Raw genomic sequence first — 23,952 nt, 5'->3', positions numbered from 1 at the left:
ACGTAAATCTGGAGGAATCCAGAAGGTGGCGGTGAGAGATATCATCATGGTGAGAACAGGTTCGGCTTCACCGTGTTGTGAATTGCCTGGAACAGCCATTAAATTCTGATGACATCTCACTGCAATATCTCTGAAAAGGATGTTTAATGATTAAATCCATCAATCCAGGGATGTGCCCATTCTAGCTAGCATTGGGCACGAAGCAGAAACAATCCCTAGACGGGGCATCAGCTCATCGCAAGGTGAATGCAAGCACTCACATACACTCACGTCATTTTAGTGTCACCAAATCTGCATATCTTTGGAAGAAAACCAGAGCACAGTGTGGAAACCCAGCAGGAAAACAGGCAAACTCCAGGCAGGGAATACCAGCGACGTGACTCCCTATGAGACAGCAGCGCCACCACTCCGCCACTGTGTCATCCCCATGTGTGTAGTTATTTCATTATTTAAATGAAATTAACAATTTATCTGTAACATGTAACATACATACTTTAATGCATTTCATCATGAAAGTGATATCAAGTATAAATCTAAAGATTCTAAATTTGTAGAGTTGGAATATCATACATTAAATGTGTTCTGTGTGGTGATCTATTACTATTTGCTGTCAGGTCAGGAGGAAGTCCCAGAAGCTCGTAGAGATTAAAAACTGGGATGACGTTTACAACGGTGTGCTTTAATGATAAAGTAAGCTACGAGGTCAGAATGGACATTTCGAGATTAAAACTGAAATTTTCACTTTAATCATAAAATACACCTTTTCACTGCGTCCTTATTTTTTTCCTCTGTGGCTCAAATACAGTGCTGTACATTATGTTGTGAAGTTGCAAAAAAAAAAAATAAAATACACATCGGCATGCGAATGTATGTCAGCATTTTGCTTCACCACATCGAACCATTCATCAAACATCAATGCGCGCACATTGATCCCGGAGGATTCTCAAAGCAGCTTTCTGTTTCATGTACAGTAGATAGTAAACGGAGACTCTGACGTCACATTCCAACTTTTAACACACTGCGCCCCCCCCCGTCTTTTTTCTGGTACTGCAACTTGCGCACATGTCGCATTAATACCTGAGGACCTGCTCAGAGGACACATCAAATGAATGCTAGAAACGCGTGGCAGCAATGATGCCGGCGCATAAGCTTTCTGAGCATGAAGTATAAACGAGCCCGTAGGGTCAAGGGACAGACACTTTTTTAAAAGAATGTAATGGTTTTGGATAACAAGAATATAAAAAGAAGGATCACTGCAGAAGCACTCAACATTGAAAATAAACTAGAGAAATTCAAAAAACAAGATGATGTAAGTACAGTAGACCCCCACGAAGTAGCAGTTCAGGGTTCGCGGACTCAGTCGTTCTCGGATATTTTCGTTGAACCTATTAATTGTTAGCGGAAAGCACAATTATCCTCCGCAATTTTCTATGGCTTTTTTGTGGCAATATTGTGCTGTAGAGAGAAAAGGAAGCAACCGCTGAGAGTAACGCGGTTTTGGATAGTGAAAGTAGCCAATCCGAAAAGCGTTATTCATTTCTCCTTGCTGCTGATTGATTGCTGCCATGTGATGCGTCTCTAGGTGAGTGGGTTTACCACCCCGGTTTGGGATGGTGCAAGTAACAAATCCCAAAGCGTTATTTATTTCTTCTTGCTGATGATTGGCTGCTGCTTTGTGATGCGTCTCTAGCTAACTGTCCTCGAGTTTTCCACTGTTATTCTTAAACACACGAATCGCCCTGCACTTTCTAATGGCGCTTTTCCACTGCATAGTACGGCACAGCACGGTTCAGTACAGCTCACCTTGGTTCGGCTTAGTTCAGCTCGGTTTGCGTTTCGACTGCAGTTTAGTACCGCTTTAGAGTGGGCGGGATTATTCACGTGTCGTTATAGTTGCGCCGTCTCTACTGCCGTGACATCGTAAATGCGCCACAAGCGACCTCCTGAAAAACGTTTTCATTCCGCGTCGCCCCATCCAGCTCTCGCTGGATCCGCCTCGCTACCAACGAGAGGAACGTCTGTACTTCCTCAACAGACCACGAAACAGCCATTTTTGGTTAAAACAAAATGGTGCGTCCGAACCTTCGCTGGCTGTGCTAAAAATCTAGCGGGTCTGTTGTGTCTCGTGTCGCAAGTTCAGTGACGCAGTAATGACGATTTTCTCCGGCCAAACAGTGACCAACAGAGTTTACACGTCACGTTTTAGTAACGGTTCGGCGCGCTTGGAACCTCGGCTGAGGTGGTACTAAAAAAAGGACCAGGTACCAGGTACTGTTCCCAGTGGAAAACCCCCCAAAAGTGAGCTGAGCTGAACTGAACTGTGTCGTGCCGTACTATGCAGTGGAAAAGCGCCATAAGGCTTCTGGAATTGAGCCTAAGCACCAGAAGAAGTTTAAAACACTCCAGGAGAAGGCTGAACTACTGGATTTGCTCCGGGAACTAAAAAAGTTATGCTGCAGTAGCGCGCCACTATGGCATTAATGAAAACACCATATGCTACATAAAGAAGAATGAAGTAGCGATCTGGAGTACTGCATCTGTAAGTTTCTGTGATAATGTCAAAAAGGTAAAGACTGTAAGGAATAAAAATATCGTCAGGATGGAATCTGCCTTGGCACTGTGGATCACCGACTGCAGGAAGAAAAACATCCCCTTGGACGGTAACATCATCCGTGAGAAAGCACGGAAATTGTACCAGCAATTCGCTACAGGAGACAATGTAGCAACTTCCTATCACAATGTTCCTGAAACCTATAAAGAAAAGCCAGCACGAAACCCCACCAGAAGAAGACCCATCCAAAGATACGACTCCTCCTGAAGAAGAGGCACCACCCGAGGAGTTTTAAATCCTGTGCATCGTACTGCACAGCTACTTTATCATCATCATCAATATTATTCATCATTGGTGAGTACCCATACATTTTACTGTATTTTAATTAAATGAAATTATTATGTATTTACTCTACTGATAAAGAAAACTACAGCGCATAACAAAGAAAATGCACTTGCATGAATTACGTATAGCGGTAACATTGGTATTTTACATTCTAGCACCGCGGGAGACATAACAGTACAGTACAGTATACGGTTTTACCTTTACATTCTGTTTTTAAGTAATGTATTAATGTATTAAGCCGAGTTTGCAAGGAAATTAAAGTGCTTTGGGGGCATACTGTATTTAGGGTTGAAACTATAAAAATAGACATTAAAAAGGCATTTTTTAACCACATCCAAAAGTCGCAGTTTTTCACAATTCACAGGTGCTCTAAGAATGTAACCCCCGCGAATTTTGGGCGAGTACTATACTGTACATTGAGTGAAAAGTGTAAACTTGTGAAAAGACAGACAGCTGCATTACATCTCTCTATTATAAAAAAAAATCTTGGGACGAGACGAGACTTTTTTCCTGCAAAGAGATGTGATCTTTTGAAGGGAGACACTTTCATGTCCCGTCATACTTACAACCTTTGGAAGCAAGTCCTGTGATACACATGCAGAGCAGGTTAGAGATAATGGAAGTAGGAAAATTCAAAAGTCTCAAAAAAATTACAGTAAAGACCGCATTAGCTCAAACAAATGGAAAATATTACTTAGTGAAATAGCGGAACAGCGAAAGAGATCGAATAAGGTTTGAGGATGTCTGGGGGGGGGGAAAAAAGAGAAACAAGGCAGTGAGAGAAAAGGACAGCTGCTATACAGGCTTTTTAATGTTTGAAGTACCGCACAAAATGCAGATCACGCGGCACTGGAGCAGCAGCAAGCCAGCAGCTGATCGAGCAAAGAGGCGGTTAAAAAAAAAAAAACCCCAATTTGTTTTCCAATGTATCACCATTTAAGAGGGGGTTTCAGAGGAGCGACCGCGTCTCCTTGGGGTGCGTTCAGCCCCCCTCTTCACAACGGTGTGTACCGCTGGCGGGGGGGTGAAACCTCCTAGTATCTATATATATATAATTCACTAAGGGCGCACAAGACAGTTAGTGCAAGCATGACAGGGCCCCGCCTGCCAACTCTAACCCTCCTACAGCGTCATGGGATACGCATTACAGAGCCACACACGCCAAATGTAACCATCCTCCCGAGTCCAGTGTCGCTCTTGAGGCACGCAACAACTCACCAAACACAGCCTCAGTCGCTTTCGTCTGTGCAAAAGTCCACATGCACCTCTGAGCCACGCAAGACAGAGAGCCCCGCCCGCCAACTTTAAGACCATGGGATATGCACACATTTAGTGTATAAATGGATATAAATAATTGCATGTAAACAATTCGCCAAAATCTGTTGTATGTAAACGATACTGTTTAAAACAATATTGTTTTTTAATCAGAAAACCCGGTTTCCACGTCTATACCTTTATTAGTTTAAATGGCACTTTTACCACTCGCAATAGTGTGGACGCGCTGACTTACCGTGTCGACTGGGCAACACCGTGAATGCGGCGTCTATCTATGTATGTCTATGTTTCCGTAGCCTGCTACAGGAAGGTACTCTCTCGATCATAGGCATTGGTTTCGCTCCTTGCTATTTTCCTTATACTGCGACGGTGGTTTCCTAAGCCTTTGGTTTACTGAATTCCTTTCTCACCGTTTTCCGTTCCTATTGTTTCACTGCCGTATGCTATGGCGAGCTTTGGCTAGTAACAATATAATGGTCTGAAAACATTTGGAGTCTTTTTAAAGACTTTTATATAACATCTTTTACCTTTTCAGTGCTCTCAGTACTTGACTTTCAGCTCAGGATTGCGGGAATATAGCATGGTTTAACTTAATAAAGCAGGAACTAGTGCTGGGAGGAATACCAGTTCATACCAAAAACCATTTTTTATTTTTTTTATGATATGGATTTTTCTTATACCGCAAAATTAGTTTAAATAGCCTAAACAATGTTCGGAACATGGCACTGCGGGAACCTGTTTAAGGGGGGGATCTTTTTCACTGCTACACCGCTAAACAAGTATGCAATGGAGTACATGCGTTAGTGGAGGTATTGAGTGATGAAAATGGATAGAGAACATTCCGAAACTGAAGCTGTAGCAGACGATAAAATTGAACATGATGACACAGAAGAAGTTTTGCTGAAAAAAGGAGCAGTGTCTGTTGTCTGGAGATACTTTGGTTTTAAAAGGTCGGATGTGGACAAAACAACTATTTACTGCAAATGCTGTCGAGCTAAAGTTGTTGCTGAAGGCAGCAGCACGAGCAATTTGCTGCACCACCTTAGCCATAAACATGCTTTGGAATACCATGAATATGTGGAACTAAGATTGGCACTCTACACATCCTCAGATAAAACTGAAAAAGTCAGAGGACACTCAAGTCAGATGTCACTTGTAGACGCATTTCCTAGAGGTACTGCCTACAACAAAAAAAGCAAGCGGTGGATCGAGATAACAAATGCCATCACAATCCATATAGCTAAGGTGTCAGTGGACAGAGATTAACAGAAAGTGTAGTTGGTTTACAAAAAATATTTACTATTTATTCTTTTTCTAAGACATGTTCAGTGCAATACAAGCACCGCTGGATATTTTACGAAGTCTAAATGCCTCTTTGGATGCCTGAAAATATGTTGTCAAAATGATAGTTTAAGTTGTTTGCAAAATTTGTCCAATAAAAAGGTTCTATATTTTGACTGCAACTGTCATGCAATGTGATTCCTGCTCTTCATTAGTGCCACCCCCTTGAAAACTATCACTTTATGGGGCCATACAAACTTGTGTTAATACTGTTTTTTTGTACAATGTACAATTCTCATGACAGTGGAATAGGTTATTCTTAGCCAGTTTACTGCAGTTACTGCAGTGGAAAATGTGGCTAACATCCACTCATGCATGGAAAAAAAATACTGTTGAATACAATTAAACCGGTATAACTTTGAAAAATACTGTGATATAGAATTTTGGTCATACTGCCCAGCACTAGCAGGAACATCCTGCTGCTCATTCAAGACAAATAAAGCTGCCATTCTTGACCCTTTTATCCCATTATAGAATTAATTCAGAAATTAAAATACATGATCTGTGCATGCTTTTAAAGTGCAATCATTTTACCAATCAGCTCTCAGATGCAATCGTATTACCTTGAAGCATTAATCATTTAAAAGAGTACATTACTTATTAACTGATTAAGATCTCCCCTGTATGCTCACATAACAAATATAGTAGATGCTGTTCCAAAAGCAGTTTTAAAGAATGTGAAAATGAAAATATCCTGAATAATTTTGGGATTCACTAATGTATGTGGTACTGACATAATAATGTTTGAGTTTTTTAGCTTTGATTTTAAGATGGTTTTTAGCTACTAAACAGAAAATGTCAGTGGACAAATGTATGAGCACTTGGCAAGATAAAGTCAAGTGAAAAAAGTAAGTACACCCTATAGAAATTGTTTACTTTTATAACATACTAGCCGAAGCCCGCTGTAGCACACGGCGGTATAAGAATAGGAACGGAAAACTGTGAGAAAGGAATTCAGAAATCAAGAAGAAATAAATACTTCTTGAAAGACGCAGGTGTGAATAGGTGTTTTGGTGGTGACGACAGATAATGAGTCGAAAGATCTAACCCTAGAAAAAGCCACGTACAACTGACTGTGGCTGGTTGTTAGTATTATTGTGAAGAGTAAACAGCATGTGGGATATCAGGTCTGCGTGCGCTCCGGTCTTTGGGTATCCGACAGTGCATGTAGAATATCCGGACAAGCAGGATTACATGTGAAAGTGATAAATAAATGAGGCTGTCCAAATTTACGTACTATGGCCATGGCAACCTGCTAGTTTTGTTGCATGTAACTTGGACTACCTGGAAATGTGAACGGTAATATGAAAATTTTGCCTAAACGTATGTTTTTATTTTCAGCGTTTGCTTGCAGTGCGTCTGACAGTCCTTTGTATTGTTCCATGCGCAAATCTTGTTGATCTAAACTGAGAGTTGAGTCGCACACCCTCTGTTTTAACATACGCATCTACGACGTACTGTTGGAATAGTTCGCCGCTGGAGTGCAAAATACTAAATATATTCCTCATTGCTAATCTATATGCATAAAATTGGGATTGAGTAAGCCTTCTTCGCTTGGCGGTTCTTTTATCTGGAACATGTAGTAAATCTTTGTGCCAGCCAATGTCTCCGTAAGGGAATAAAAGTGGGTAAACCATAGGAATGCAATTCATACTAAGTGTGGAAATCTGTCTACAAGAGTTGCCTTTGGGACAGATGCAAATGTCCCTTTTGGCATTCGGGTCGCCATCTTCTCCGATGAAAATCGCTGCAACATTGGTGTGACATGTTGGGCATTGTAGCGTCGTAAATTCTGCCCGAGTTTTCCTCGAAAAGCTTTCGTAGAGCTACTGCTGGATTGGACTGAGTGATTTAAACGTACTGCAGATGCTTGGTGAGAAATGCCGTGTCGGCTGCGTGTGGGCGGGACCGGTTTTGAGGGTGGACATGGGAGGAGAGTTAGAGTTGTTGGGCGGGGCTTTGAATTACTTGTGCTCACTGTCGTGCGTGTCCTTAGTGAATTATATATATAGATTTGAAAAGGCAAGTAGTAGAGTAGTGCCTAGAGATAAAGGTGATATACTTGAATAAAAAAACACAAGGAAAATTTGACTTTCAATCTTTTATTTAACAAAAAACATCAACAGATATAATGGTCTATTGGAAAAAAACATTAGTACACCCTTGGCCTCAGAAGCTAGTTCTGCCCCCTTTTGACCGCTCCTTCATGTCAGATTCCTTTAGTTACAAGATATTTGTGTTTTGTTTCTTGCATGTACTGCCACTTTCAAATCCCCCAACACATTTCAATGGGATTCAAATCAGGGCTTTGACTTGGCCAATCCACAACCCTCCACTTTTTCTTTTTGAACCATTCCTTGGTGGGTTTGCTAGTGTGCTCTAAACCATTATCATGTTTAAAGGTCCATTTCTGGTTCAACTTCAACATCTGGACAGATTGCCTCACCTTCATATATTGCAGAATCATAGTTGACCAGATTACTGCATATTGCCCAGGCCCTGAGGAAACATAGCAACCCCAAACCATAACATTTCTACCACCGTGCTTCAAGGTAGCTATGAGGTTATTCTCCTGAAATGCCGTCTTCGGTTTGTGCCAAACATGTCTACTGTTACTGTGGCTAAACTCATCCACCTTTGGTTCATTTGTTCAGTGTTACAGAAGGGACTGGCTTTGCTTGTACAGTATGTTCAATGACAAACTATAGTCTTGCTCTAATGTTCTTTTTGGATTGCAAAGGTTTTTGCAAGGGTCACCTGCAAACCCCATGATAATATTTTGGGGTTCCTGAAGACTTCATTTAGTATCAAATGGTCAGTGCTTGGGGTGAATTTACTGGCCCACCACTCTTGAAAATATTAGCAGTCATTTGAAATCTGCACCACTCGTAGATTATTTTTCCCTACAGTGGAATTATTGATTTCAAACAATTTGGGAGAACATCAGTCTCTTAATATCTGCAGTTTATGACAGAGTGCACCTGCAAACTCCCTAAAGAGGTACTAACCATTTGCACATAATCTGGAACACCTAATCCTAATTTTATGAATTTGAAGTGCTGATAAATGTAGGGGTGTGCTTACTTGGTCATAATAACAAATTATTATAAGAATGAACACACACTGTCAATTTTACATGTCATTTGTTCAAGTATATTACCTTTATCTGTAGGCAATGTTTACATGTTCAAATATACTGAAAAAATCAAACATTTTCCATGGGTTTAACTTGCATTTTCAAATGACTGTATTTCAGATAATCCAGAATGATCACATATTCTTTAGAAGCTCTACACTGTAATCCCCTTTACATTCCCTACCTTTCAACTTGGCTTTGTTGGGGGATTTCGTCTGCCACAAAATTAATTCAGAGGCCAGCAAACCTGTTTTTAATATATCCATACTAATCTATCTATTCAATTTTTTGACAATATAATATCCAAATTACATATTACTGTAAACCTGAGCTATTAGACATGATTATTTATGTTTAAAAACTTATTTCTGAGTCAATTTACAGATATACAGGTACTCAAATTCTATTAATTATACCTGTCACACACGCGCGCATGGGAGGCAGCTAAAGGGCTCGAGTGAAGGCAGTTCTGAGCCATGCCGGGATGTGGCAGAGCGCACTAACTCTCTTTCTCACTTCCCTGTAGACCTAACCCGGGAGGTTCCACCTGTCTCTCTGGACGTCACTTCTGGGACCGAGCCAATGGAGACAGACCTTGCCAGCTCCGGCCCCCCTGATGTCACATCCGGGACTAAACCAATGAACAATGAACACGTGCCCGACCCTTATGACCTCACTTCCTGTCTCCCCCTTTAAAAGCCTTCCCTTTTCCCTTCTGTGTCAGTCTTGTTTTGGACTCTGTTGTAAGCACTTCAGTGCTGGTATTGGAAAGAAAAAGTTGCAGCCAGGATACCAAATTACATGGGTGGCTGCCCCAAACCTTCTTCTGTCTTTGACTCGTTTTGTGACAGTGGCGTAGTTGGCAGGATGGAGAAGTCCCAGAAGAGAAGGGGACAGGACCTGCAAAACACCCAGGTGGGAGCGTACCGGGCCGAGTATTCAGGCGGGGAGGGTGCCCCGTGGTTCGGCGAGACCCGGTGCGGGCTCCGCTCCCAGCACGCAGAACTAGGCCGTCTAGAGAGGCCAGGGAGTGTGCGGGTGGGGCTCACCGAATTGGGCTGCCCTGGAGGGGGGAGACAAGAGGGACTCAGTATGCTCTCTTGGGGAGAGTGCCTGCCCCCAGTGAAACCACAGCCCCTTTACCACCTTGGGGTGCCCCAGACTGGCAGGTGAGTAAAATAACGAAGTGGAGGTTGGACCCTGAGAGGCCGACCAGTAAACAAGCCTGGTCCTTATGGGCAAAAGTATGGCAGTGGCTACGGCCCTTGGAAAACAAGCCCCACCAGGTCATTGAGCAGGTAGCGTGCTATCTGCTCCTGAAAGCACTTCCCCAGGGCTTCACCCAGCCGGTCTGGGGCGTGCAGTTTAAGAACATGTCTGAGCTCATAGAGCTTCTGGAAACACAGAGGGCGGCCTCACACTCTGGGAGAGCGGAACCGCCCTTCTGCCAAACTCAGCCGGGTATGTCCCAAGACCTAGCCCCTCCCTGTATAACCCGGAGCTTGCATCGGCGTCCGCGCCGCTGGCACGCAAAACCGCTTGGAGGCGAGGAGGAATGCAGGTGGAGGGGAGGAGGGCTTGGTGTGCTCTGACAAACCCGCTGACGGTCCCGCATACAGGCGTGGTGATCGTTAACGGTTTAAAACTTCCGCTCTGCTCGATTCCGCAGCAACATTTCCATTGTTGCCCGCCGCTTTGTGCTACCGCGACAATGGCTAAAATTCAAGACCAGTATAACCTGTGTCCACGGGAAACCCGCTGGTACAGCACCGCCGCTGTGTCATTAGCTACGGAGGATCAGTCCAGAAAGTAACCGTGGCAATCCTTCCTGATCCTCCGCACCCGGTGATACTAGGGCGGGACTGGTCTGACATTAAAAGCGGCGAGACACATACCACTCCCGGGGTTAAGTTGGGCCTCGTTATGGACGGAGATGAACCGTCTCAAGCTGCCTCCACGCCGTGTAATCAGCCGGCAGAGAGAGGTGAAGCAGCCGCCCTGGCTGACGTGGCAACTCCGGGCGCCGCAGGCTGACACGCCATCCACCAACGCCGGGCGGAGCGGGAGGAAACCACGCCCATTGAGGTCGGCGCTGACCCTCTCTCCGTGTTGCGGTTTCAATTTAAAAAGACGCCGGCTTCTTTCAAAAGGGAGCAATGGAATGACGACTCCCTGAAGTTTGTAAAAAATGCAGTGGTCCTTGTCAATGGCCAGCGCACTAGTCAGTCGATGCCACAGGGCCCCTACTTTGTGTTAGATAATGACCTCCTTTACCGTGTAGCAATGCATGACGGGCAGGAGACGAGGCTGCTGCTAGTGCCGCGTACCTTCCGGCGGCAGGTCTGCGAGCTAGCACACGCCCACCTCCTAGGTGGCCACCTGGGAAAAACTCTGGAGCGGATCAAGCCCGGTTTTACTGGCCAGGAATTAATGAGGAGGTTCGCCGCTTTGGCGCTTCCTGCCCGGAGTGTCAACTGCGACAGATTCCTAGGAGGGACCGTGCTCCTCTTGTTCCTATTCCCTTGATTGACGTTCCCTTCCACAGAATCGGGGTCGACCTGGTGGGACCTCTAGAGCCCTCAGCCCGAGGACACAAGTACATTTTAGTCCTCGTGGATTATGCTACACGATACCCGAAGCTGTTCCGCTGCGCTCAGCTACCTCTAAAGCCATCGCACGGGAATTACTAGGGTATTCGCGTGGGGATCCCCAAAGAAGTCTTGACAGACCAGGGGACCCCTTCACCTCGGAGACGCTCAAGGAGACTGCCAGATTACTGAAAATAAAGCATTTAAAACCTCGTGTATCATCCTCAAACCGACGGATTAGTAGAGAGGTTTAATCAGACTCTCAAGCAAATGCTACGTAAGGTGGTCAGCGAGGATGGAAGGAACTGGGATCAGCTCCTCCCCCTCGTCCTTTTGCCTATCGGAAGTCCCACAAGCCTCCACGGGTTCTCCCCTTTGAACTACTGTATGGGCGACAACCTCGGGCATATTGGATATTTTGAAAGAAGGCTGGGAAGAAGAGGCTCTTCCCACCACTAACATACTGGAGTATATCGCGCAGTTACGCGATAGATTTGGAAAGATTCGCCTGTCCTTAAAAGTCACATGGAGGAGGCTCAAGCAGCACAGGTTCGCTACTACAACCGCTGCACGCCTCTTCGGGAGTTCCACCCGGAGATCGGGTCATGGTCCTAGTGCCTACCTCCCACTCTAAGTTGCTTGCCCACTGGCAGGGCCCCTACGGTTAAGGAGAGGAAGGGACTGGTCGACTATTTGGTGAGTCAACCCAATCGCCGGCCAAAGGAGCGGTATATCATGTGAACCTGCTGAAACCGTGGAAGGACAGGGACCCTGATCCCTCCTCCGCCAGCCCCGCCACTCTTCGCCACACACACGACCTTAACTTTGGCGCAGACTTGAGACCCAGGCAACGGCAGGAGCTGGAAACAGTTATCCGGACCGCTCGAGAGGTAGTCAGTGAACACCCGGAAGGACCTCTCTGATTGAGCACAACATTGTGACAGAGCCCGGGTTGTTGTCCGAGAACGCCTGCACCGCCTTCCCGAGGCAAAAAAGGCTGAAGTGGAACTGGAGATCAAGCGCATGCTGGAACTAGGTGTAATTGAGGAGAGTTATAGTCCCTGGTCCAGCCCCATTGTGCTCGTCGGTAAGCCTGACGGAGTTGGAGGTTCTGCAATGACTTCCGCCGGCTTAACCAAGTCTCCCAATTTGATGCCTATCCAATGCCACGCGTGACGACCTCCTCGAGAGGCTTGGACAGGCTCAATACCTGACCACACTTGACATGACAAAGGGTACTGGCAGGTTCCTTTAACGGACTCTCAAGGAAAAACGCGCTTAGTACCCCTAGCGGACACTGGCAGTATCGGTCCTTCCATTTGGGTTACACGGGCTCCAGCAACCTTTCAGCGTCTGGTGGACAAAGTGCTTCGGCCTCATAACTCATACAGTGCTGCCTACCTAGATGACGTGGTCATCTATTCCAGCACATGGAAGGAACACCTACAGCATGTCCAAGCGGTATTACGGACACTTGGTGAGGCCGGCTCGGATTAATCCCAAGAAATGTTTCTTTGGATTAAGCGAGGCCAAATATTTAGGCTACCTGGTGGGTCGGGTACCGTAAGGCCACAGTGCTCCAAAATTGATGCCATTCTGAAATGGCCCCGTCCGCGAACCAAGCGGCAGGTCCAAGCCTTTCGGTTAGCGGGTACTACCGCCGGTTTGTACCCGGTTTCGGAGAAAGCGCGCCTTGACTGATTTAACAAAGAAGAGGGCCCCAACATTGTGGTATGGACTGCAAAACAGACGCTGCATTTGGTGACTTGAAGAAGGCCCTTACGTCCGCACCTATTTTGATGGCACCTAACTTTTCTTTGCCTTTCATCCTCCAGACGGACGCCGGACACAGGCCTGGGAGCCGTGCTGAGCCAAAGTGTCGATGGTGTCAACACCCGCCATGTTCCTGAGCCGGAAACTGTTGGACCGGGAGACCAGGTATGCGGCGGTGGAGAGGGAGGCTCTGGCGATTAAATGGGCGATCACTCAGCTGAGGTACTACCTGTTGGGCCGTGAGTTCACCCTTGTCACGGACCATGCACCTCTACAGTGGATGGCCCTGCACAAGGAGTCGAATCCGCGGGTCACCCGGTGGTTTCTTGACCTGCAGCCGCATAAGTTTTCGCCGCTCATCGCCGGGTGCTCTCCATGCCAACGCCGATGCTCTCTCTCGGGTTTACGACCTCTCGGTTAAGGTCGCCCGACCCGACGGGTCTGGGCTGAGGGGGGGGCCTTGTCACACACGCGCATGGGAGGCAGCTAAAGGGCTCGAGTGAAGGCAGTTCTGAGCCATGCCGGGATGTGGCAGAGCGCACTAACTCTCTTTCTCACTTCCCTGTAGACCTAACCCGGGAGGTTCCACCTGTCTCTCTGGACGTCACTTCTGGGACCGAGCCAATGGAGACAGACCTTGCCAGCTCCGGCCCCCCTGATGTCACATCCGGGACTAAACCAATGAACAATGAACACGTGCCCGACCCTTATGACCTCACTTCCTGTCTCCCCCTTTAAAAGCCTTCCCTTTTCCCTTCTGTGTCAGTCTTGTTTTGGACTCTGTTGTAAGCACTTCAGTGCTGGTATTGGAAAGAAAACGAAGTTGCAGCCAGGATACCAAATTACATGGGTGGCTGCCCCAAACCTTCTTCTGTCTTTGACTCGTTTTGTGACAACCTTTTAAATAAGATATCCAAGTCTGTGCTTTAGATCACAAAAATCTGCACTTTTTTGCCTAATAATTGATTTAACAAATAAAACTTTTAGCAATTAGTTGGCTTATTATTCTGCACTGGGTTTTCCACAGTGATTATCCTAAATGCAAATCACTTTTGTAAAAAAAACATTTATTTGGATCATAAACTTTTTGCAATACAGGTAAAATTCCATTACGGCAAATATCTTTACAACTACATTTTCATTACAATGAAGTATTTTTAATGGTCCAGACAGTTTCCCCATATGACATGAGTCTATAGAAGTTGTGTTACTACTAAATACATTCAGCAGATACTTTCATTACAACGAAGTTCCCAAAAGACCTTGAAATGCCTGAATGAATCATCCACAGAGCAGTTAGTTCTGTGGCCGCAGCTCAGTTGTGCACAACGATCCTCAAACAGAAACATTGTGCATTTTTTTTCTTTCTTCAAACTTTCCTTGTTTTTGCTGTTCTTGTTTACGGTGGCTTTCAGCAATACCTTTTGCTTATTGCTCGTCAACATTTGAAAAACATCCATTGGAATTTAACTCATTGTCATCCTTCTGACAATGGCAGACAAAAATAACAGTTTATATTAGGAAAAAAAAAAATTTTTGTGAAAGACCGAGCAAAAAAAGAAGAAAAATCTTGGGTTGCAAACATAATGCGAACTGCTGCATTCGAACACGTTGAAAAAGCAGGTTTTATGTGGTACACTGATGCTCATTTAATAAACATTCCTATTAATGTGGCACTCATTCAAGAAAATGTGAGGTTTCTAAATTCTCCTGGGACCTCCCCCAACTGGACAACACACTGAAGAGTGTCCCGAAGTGCGATCAACGCGTCTGTTGAAGAAAGTTTATCCATTGCCGGGGCAACAGCAGGCTCACAACTCTGCTTCGGCTCTTCACTGAAGCAAACAGAAAAGATCTTGATGGGTGATGCAAGGAACATTGTAAATGCAGGGAACAGTATTACTTGGCCACTAACCCTAGCCACAACCATGCCTAACTGCTGTGTCGGTGTATAGGAGAGTGGCAGATCACGCTACAATAAATAACCATGCTGTTCTGGTTTCGAGCTGAATAAAGCTGGTTTTGCTAAAATACTGAGACGCAGCCTCGCATTTTAGGGTGCAAGACAGGGACTTATAGCACGCCTCATGCATTTCTGTGAGCCTGCTTTTGCCCTGCTCCAGCATTGGACAAACCATCTTCCACAGATGCTGCAATTGCGCTTTGGGACGCACTTCGGTGTGTCGGTCCCATTGGGAATCCCAAAAGAGTTCAGAAACCTCACAATATGAAGAAGAAAATGATGATTCGGCTTCTGATTGATAACTGTGCTGCCCACAACATGCTTCCACATTTAGATAATGTTTGCGTTGAATTCCTCCCACCCAATTGCATGGCAGTGCTTCAGCCATTGGATTTGTGCATCACTCGCAACCTGAAACTGCATTATCGCAAGGAAATGCTTAGAAAAATTCTCGTCAGCATAACTTGTAGACAGGACAAGGTTAAAATTAACGCAAATGAAGCTATTGAAATGATTGCAAATACCTGGACACAAGTTAAAGATAGTGAAAAATACAGAATCTTACTGCGAAATTTTCATTAAAATGAAATGTTTTAGGTCTCTGGCAGTTTGTTGTAACGGAATTTTACCTTCTGTCATATTTAAACCACCTGTTTACATTTGTTGGTCCTAAACACTGCTAATTGCACATTTCTTTCTTTACATCATTTTTCCAACAGAAAAAATTGACAAAATATTAAGAATTCATACCTCACTTATTTCTAGCAAAAGTCACAGATTCAAAACAGAATTGCATTCTTCAGCATAAAATTTCCAATTTATGTCAAAAATAAGAAACTTTAATACATATCCGATTGTCGGTTCAAACACACAACTTCTTATAATAAACATCTAAAAGTCTCTGAGATTTCCCAAGTATGTGTCATTAGTTAAACATGACATTCTGACTTGCCATGGATTTACTTCTCAAAGTCTTGCAAGAAAATATGAAACCAAGTCTATGAAAGTCATAAAAAGGAATAAAAAGACTGACTTTTTTATTGCAAATAAAAATAACTAGATAATTCAAGAAAAAGGACAGAACATTAAATACCAGTAAAAAGTCTCATCATGAAAGTCTAACCTCCTTATACAGTAACTATTTAAAAGCCCCTGTGAGACAAGTGGCTGTGGTAATCTTGGCAAACCTCGTTTTTCTCAAAACACAAAATGGGCACCAAAAAATTGAAAATAACCGATTTAAAGTGTTAAATGTTTAAAACAATACCGTAACTATATTTCTAGGCTACATAAGGTAATTAAAGTTATATTAAAACACAGTTTACATTCAGCACGTGTGTTAGCCATATTACTGGGTCAATGGGAGGTTAACAGACCGTATTACAATAAACAGGAGCAATCTCCTGCCATTATTCAACACTTGTGCAATTACTCTTACTCACAGCATTTTACAATCTTGGCAGATATACTGTGCACAGAAAAAGAGCTCAAGCAATAAGAAAACCTATACTGAGTTGCCAGTTTATTTGGTACAGCCCCATCCACATGCACAAAATTCTACATTCAGCGTGTCATTTGTCATATAGTTGGTGCCAAGTGTGTTGATTCGGGCACCCCCAAACATCTGTCATCAAGAGTTATTCATACACAACTGCTTCAGAGATTTACCTAGAAAGGTATGAAATGGAAACAACTACCAGTGAAAGGCGATCCCATGGAAGAGAAGAGCTTATTATTGATCAGAGGAGTCAAACGGAAATGGTAAGAATTGTACAAGCAAACAGACAAGCCACAACCAGCCATGTCATGTCTGAATTCCAACACTGGTGTGGAGACTGTCTTAAATAAACGAAAACCCCAACAACCAAGCTGGGTGCTAAGGTTGTCAGTTAAAAAACAAAGTGCATCTAGAGTGGGCACAGAAGCATCACAGCTGGACTGCTGAATAGAGGAAAAAGGTTACTTGGTCAAATAAATCCAAGTTTCTTTTATATCATGCAGTGCATCATGATTTGGAACAAGTGGCATTATTACTTTGAGACACCCAGTTTAGAGTCAGCAATACGGGCCCAGGAGGGCAGTGAAATTCTGGCACACGTCAGTACCCCCTATAGCCATTCTGATGATCTTCTATGGATAATTTATTAGAAAACCATTGCTGACCAAGTTTGTCCCTTCGTGTTCCAAACATTGAACACTGCTAGAATGCTACTGCACCAGGCAAATATTTTCACCAAATGATTCCAGGAAAATTACAGCGCATTTTCACTGCTTTTATGCCCTGCACAGTCCCCAAATTGTAACTCTATCAACATCTTTAGGATGAGGAGAGAAGAGCTGTTAGCTGCAGGATCATTCAACCATCCAGTTTGCAGCAACCAAAACAATCATTTTCACATAGCACAACATTTATAAAAGCAAATCTGGCATCTTGTAAAATCCATGGCCAATAAAATCCAGGGTTTTCTGAAGGTGAAAGGAGGTGCAACACATTATCACATATAAGCACCTAACAATATTGGTAAATAAGTGTATATGGGGCTGTATTAGACATGTGTCTTTTCAAAAATGATTGAGGAGGATACACTAAGGCATATCACATTTGGCAAGATTACCTATTATATGTAACATAGGCAAATCAATTTCTTCACAGAGATACATCTGCTTCTATCTGCATCACTATTGTTGTTTGTGCTTGGGCTTTTGGCCACTGCATATTAACAGAAGAGACTACAACATAGTAAAATCAATTATATGATTTCTTGGTTGTTCAAAATAGGAACAAAATAACCAATTTACCCTACAAGATAAAGGAATTTGTCTTTCTTTATATACTAATTAATAACTATGTAAATCGTGATTTAACCTTTTACACTCCAGTATCTTCATACTGAAATAAAACTGAAAAAGTAGAACACTGGGCCTCTTTGACTACAACCCAAACTTACCACCAAAAGACATCCCAGCAGTAAGAGTACATGACAGCTCTCTGATACAGATGATCAAATGGAAGGACAGATTATTTTACAGCTTCAACTGAGGGCCAGGCACAAATTAAAAATCTCTGATGATATGCCTGACACGTTTCATTAAGAGTGCCGACTAATTAGAAGCAGGTAAGCAAAACAGGTGGAGGGAAGGAAGCTCAAATCAAAACCCAAACACGACATTATTCATATTATTAATTATTCTAGAGCAGTGCTTCCCACACTCAGTCCTGGGGACCTACTGTGGCTGCAGGTTCTTCTGTTTTTATTTGGACTCCTAGCCCAATTAAGTTTTGGAGTCAATGGAGAAATAACAATGCTAAGTTTGTTAAATTTTTATTAATTAATTTTTTTTTTTTTTATAAACAATTTTCAGCCTGATTTTCATTCTGCTTTTCCAGGTGTTCCAACTGTTTACTTTATTATCTACTAAATAGTGGGTCTGACGCTAAAGTTATTCTGGCCTTTCATCATTCAGTGTTGTTCACCTGGCTGTCAGTTCTGCTTGTTTTAATTATTATTAGGACACAATGAAGGGTGCAAACTGCACAAAAAATGACAAAACAATAGGACAGCAACAAAAGAGAGGTGAGTGTTTAAAGAAAAAGTAGAAAGATTTCTAAATGTGTTATAAATGTAAGAATCATACTGCTATGCTTTTCTAAAGGAAGAATAAGAGAAAGGAAAAGACCATCTAAATAAATGAGATCAATTATTATCACTAATTGTGAATTTGGCTAGAATAAAAACCTGTAGCGCCACAGTGGGACCTCAGGACTGAGTTTGGGAACTACTGTTCTAGAGTTTGAAATGGCATCTATAAAAAATGAAACAAAAAATGTAAATGGCAAAAATAAACTTTAGGAATGCTATCATCAGGAAAAACTATTTTAAACACTTCCCTAGTAATAGGCATCTTATTGGTCAAAACACATTTTTAGTGTTTTTCATAAGGTACATTGCAAAAAAAAAAAAACCAACAGAACCCAAAACAAAAGCAAGAAAACAAAGCACAATAAATTAACATTTAAATGCATTACAACTCACAAAGAAAAGCAAACAAAACGAGATCATAGCAGCCTGATAATGACAGTTGACAGAAAGTATACCTGAGTCAGTCTCAATCACTGCAGCAGTTACAGATGAGTCACTTTGAAAATGAAATTGACATAGATATGGTCAAGGTGAAACAAAAGTGACAAAAGTTGAGGTTTCAGGCAAACTTTGAACTTGAAAAATAACAGCAACTCTCCGTTCAGAGGAGCCATAAATTAGAAACATTGCTCAGACAGGACTTTATAAAAATGTCACGCCAACAGGAAGAAGGGCAACTTTAGGCAAGCTCGGGTGTAGGAGGACAAGCACTTTAGTATTAAAGTCTACGGCTCTGAGAGCCAGAAGCAGAGATGCGAGGGCAGTTTTACATCAAACTGGATTCCAGTGTGGCTCAGATGGTCAAGCAGTGACGCACCCTGTGTTGGCCTGGCTAGTTGCTGCTTTGAGGTGGAAGGATGAAAACAGAATTTTAATACTTCTACTCAACTCACAAAAAAAGGCACAACAGTATTTTCAACAATAAAAAATTAGTAAACGATTAGTCAAATGACAGGCAAAAAACCCCCACCAAAATATAAATATCTTGAGATTGTAATTGTTAAGGAGGTCTTCAGTGCGAGGCTAGTTGTGGATGTGCTACCTCTGAGTGGCCAACTAGCATGCCATAATTGGCAGAGCCGACATTGGGTGATAAACTAGCCCATACTGACAAAGTTCTCATTCTTTCGGAATTTTAACAACAGTGCCCTTGTTTTTTTGTAAAATTTAATCCGTTCTCTTAGCCGACACATCACTCTTAATTATCTGAGATTTGGATTTTAAAAGTGTTGGGCCAATAACCCTGTCTACATTCATTTTATTTGACTGTACACCTGTGTATTAAAAAATAAAAAAAATCTTCCTTTATAAAGGATGGCAATGCCAAGAGACTGTTTCTTGGGTACTGTTCTAGTGAGCATTTCTTTGTCATGGTACAAATGTGACACTTCAGATGCCTACATGCTGTAGTGTCTTACCATTAAAGTTAGTTGGCAAAAAGTTTGCAAAATTTGTTCTATGAAAAGGAGAATGAATTAGCAAAATCTCTGCTTTCCAAAATGCACCAGTATAGTTAGGCATACCTTTAATGCCAATGCTTTGAAGCTTTCAAGTTATAATTTTTATTACAGAACCTTCATCCTTCAGTGACATGCTCCTTTTGAAATAATAACTACCCATTAGGGAGGGTAACACATAATACAGGAACAACGCAGAACTTCTACATTCACTGTGGAACACTGATATCTAGAACAAAGTGCAACACTGAACAAACTATATTTTACAATATGAATTTCAAAAAACTCCAAATAGCCCTAAATAAAAATATATTCTATTCACCTTCCTAAAGCATGTTCTATCATTACCTATTCATGACAAAAATGTAAAACATGTAAATGTGTGTTTGGGGAGTGTGCTTACTAACAAGTTTTAGGTGACCAAAACTACTTGTATTCAACATTTGATAACCACGAAATCGACTTCATTGCCTTACAACAAACTTAAAATGAAAACTTTTCTAACACAGTACAGTGCTGGCGCAACAGAATAAGAGCTTTGACAAAAATCATTAACCATAGTAAAAATTTGAAAATTATTACTGTAAACTTTAAGGCATAAAATTCAAGGTCATCTATACATCTTCATTAATTATCTAGTTTTTTCCCCCAAAATAAGTAGATGCTCCTTTAAAACACACACGTGTCCACTAAACGATTCCATATGTTTCCAGTTGTCACCTACGTGTGTGTTCATAGTATTGCCACAATGAGGAAACTCAGAAATGCGAATATCTACTGCCATAAAATACAACTTTGTTTTACAGTGACATTCGCAAGATAACGCATACGGGAACAGAAGTGCGCGATCTAATGAAACTGCGTGCGGCAAAGTCAGACAGCATGCGCCTCAGCCCGGGATAGTCACAGGAGTTGTATTAAAAAGTGCGACACGAGGTGTGTAAGGCGCTGTATAGTAACTACTAGAATATGCCCAAGCCACAGAGCTGCCTATCACCGTAGTAGGAGTGCGTGCGCGTTTTCCAGGTACTCCCTGTTTATTTTGGTCCGTTCCTTATCGCAGAGCACACAGGAGAATCTGAAAAACGTTGCTCTGGTCACGTGACCGCGGTTTTAGCCACAGACCACCGAAGCTGTCCCTAAAGCGGACGATCACAGTGAGCAATACCCCTGCCGCAGACCAAAGGGGGGCAGAAGTTAAAAGCATTCAAACCGTCGCAGTTGACTTCCTAAAGATCGCCCCAGGGGCAGTTCTACTTCTAATAGGTGGACACTATCCGGAATGGGACCCTGTCAAGCCTCAGACAGGATAGCTCCTAGGGATTCCACACATAAATACGTCCCAGGACTGCCAACTGGGAGGCTGAGTCCTTGCTTTTAATCACCTATTCGTGTACTATCACGCGGCCTTGTCCCATTTTCTTGTACTACAACGACCCCATTCTTGCTTAGCCAGGCCTCGGTCTTCACCCGCAGTCCGCGGCACCCCGCCCGGCCGGCGCCGTCCCGCCCCAGGGTCGATACTACCTACCCCCTCGTCGAGCTCTTCATCAGAGACAGTATCCTCGGGCTGGTCCAGGTCAATGTCGAACACGCCAGCCATCTCCCCGCTATCTAGTTGCGCTCTCAGTCACGATGAATGGCCCTTTCTATTCGCCTCATGGAGACACATACACCGCCGCCATAACCGGCTACAGTACGAAGCATGCGCACAAACAGACCCAACCAAACAAAACTCTGGTCGATAGGGAAAAAGCCCCCTTCGCTCCTTGAGTCGAGAGCAGGCGCACTGCGGACAATGTAACTAAGCGAGTGTGGGCAACCGCGGCTAGCGATTGGCAACGGACATGCGCAAAGGTGAGAGCGTGAGTGAGGTCCACGGTAACGCGAAGGAAAATCACCGTCTAGTCGTAATGGAAAGCAAAGCCTTAATCTAAATTGTTCTTCCATTAATGGATAATTTTCGCATTTGTAAGCGTAAAGCGCATAAATACAACCATCTGCTGTTCATTTATAACATCCCAATTATTCAATGCTTGTATTTGCGTAGTTATTTATGAGTATCTTTTGCATGATTAAAGTTTTTGGTTAGCTTAAATATGTATGTGCATCTTTTGTATGTTTCAAGTTTTTGAGTATTAATATGTAATGATAACGTTACATTTCTGATGTGTTTTGCTCAGTTTTTGTTGCACCGAGAATACTCCTAAAAACGATTTAAAAAACGAATCTGCTGCCGATGCGATATACAAGACAGTGAGCATGCGTTCACGGAGGAGTACAGCGCATGCGCACAGTACACTGTTGCCGTCAATTTCTGACGGTTTAAAACCTAAGCGGCAGCGCTTCCTGTTTGAAGAGGTTTGGGTCGAACCCTTGAAGTTTTGATTCATGACATGTGAATGTAGCTGTTCTGCTCTGTCGACCTTTTAGCATTTTTTCACCGTAAGATGCATGTGAAAAGGAATGCTCAGAGTTATTATTTTGTAACCCACATCGGACAGATACTACACTGTTCCCTTCAGTAAGGAAAAGGCAAAGCAGCGCGATAACCGGTTCTCTGCGCTCTTGTAGGCCCATTTACGGTCCAGAATCTGCGAAAGAGCTCAGGTGAGAATCTTTGAGATTGAGGTGCAGGCTGCGGCTGGGAAAGTGTATTGCAAATGTGCACATTGAATCATTCATTGTCTCTCGCTGAACTGAAAGAATTTTCTTTTCTGTGGGTTACTTCTAGTCCTTAATGTGCAGGTCACTGCTTGGAAGTTACTACAGCATAACGTTTATCTGGATTTGCTTTCTCTGCCTTGTTTCTTTTGGGTAACTTTCATGTCCACTGACAGGTAATAAAATTGTTGACAAATTACAAAAAACTGCTCTTACCTGCCTTTAGAAAAAATAGATTGCGAATCAAAACAATTAAGACTTTATTAAGTTATAGTTTGGAATAAATTGGATTAAGAAAAATGAACGAGATGCAAAGTATTGTCTGTTATCAGCACCAAGGCTGTAGTTTAAAAGAATCTGCATAATACATTCATAATGAAAGCTGTCCATGTTTCATTTTAGGTCAGAAATAACAGCCAGAGTCCAGGTGTTTGCTGACATTGCCCAGAAAGTATGTCCATTGTGACTGTGCAGCTTGGTCAGTGTGGTAACCAAATTGGCCAAGAGCTGTTCGATGTTATTGGCAAAGACTGTCACAATGCACAAGGACAGAGCAACAAGAAAGAAACTGAAGCCTACAGAGCTTGTTCACAAGAGAGATTCTTCAGTGAGGACAATGGGAAAGGTAGGCTGAATGTTTAACCAATTTGACTGAAAATACACACACTTATGCATTGTATTTATACTTGCCAAATGATGCTTCTCAGTGTAAATTACTAAGTTGTACTTTTTATTTTTGATTTTTGAGAGAGTAAATGAACCTCAAGTATACATACAGTAGTGGGATTTGTTGTAACTAATTCTCATTGAAGACATCTGCATTAATGGTGTTCCAGTATGCTTGATGCCTTCACTTATGGTTCTTCATATGTTGTTGTTGTCGTCATCATATATATCAGAAGAATCTGAATCTGTGCTATCTAGCAAAATGTTGAGGGCTACAGGAACGGATTGATTCACAGCAATGTTTATGCAGAGGCACAAGTTAACTTGTGTTTTAAACATTTTTTAATCCGGGGACATGCATAGGTTTATGTGCTCTCATGTAATAATCCCACATGCATCTAGTTGACATTTTTATGTTTAAATAGAGGACTCTTTTGTAGGGAAAAAATCATGGGAGTCATTTCTTGTCATGTGCGGATCAATTATGAAGGCAGTCCTGGCAACTGAAGTCCCTAAAGATGTTTTAGAGGTAAAGATGATACTGAGCTGATA

General features: G+C 42.8%; 2 protein-coding genes across 7 annotated transcripts in view; one reads left to right on the top strand and one right to left on the bottom strand.

Annotated features, from left to right (window-relative positions):
• LOC120531529 (ribosomal protein S6 kinase beta-1) overlaps positions 1-21,805 on the bottom strand; it is a 56,302-nt gene extending 34,497 nt beyond the window's left edge. Inside the window, exon 1 of the mRNA XM_039757017.1 lies at positions 21,602-21,805. Coding sequence (XP_039612951.1) covers positions 21,602-21,673 — 72 coding nt within the window. The 5' untranslated portion in view covers positions 21,674-21,805. The remainder of the gene's footprint in view (positions 1-21,601) is intronic.
• A 23-nt stretch (positions 21,806-21,828) lies between these two features.
• The window catches only part of tubd1 (tubulin, delta 1), a 40,336-nt gene continuing 38,212 nt past the window's right edge, over positions 21,829-23,952 (top strand). For 3 of the 6 annotated variants that reach the window (XM_039757022.1, XM_039757024.1, XM_039757018.1), the window contains exons 1-2: positions 21,941-22,680; positions 23,137-23,359. In XM_039757022.1, coding sequence (XP_039612956.1) covers positions 23,188-23,359 — 172 coding nt within the window. In that variant the 5' untranslated portion in view covers positions 21,941-22,680; positions 23,137-23,187. The other 3 variants (XM_039757019.1, XM_039757020.1, XM_039757021.1) reach the window with 3 other exon arrangements.

Source organism: Polypterus senegalus, chromosome 6, assembly GCF_016835505.1.
Source record: "Polypterus senegalus isolate Bchr_013 chromosome 6, ASM1683550v1, whole genome shotgun sequence".
In the NCBI taxonomy this organism is placed as follows: Eukaryota; Metazoa; Chordata; class Cladistia; order Polypteriformes; family Polypteridae; genus Polypterus; species Polypterus senegalus.
This window is presented reverse-complemented; position numbering and strand designations above follow the sequence as displayed.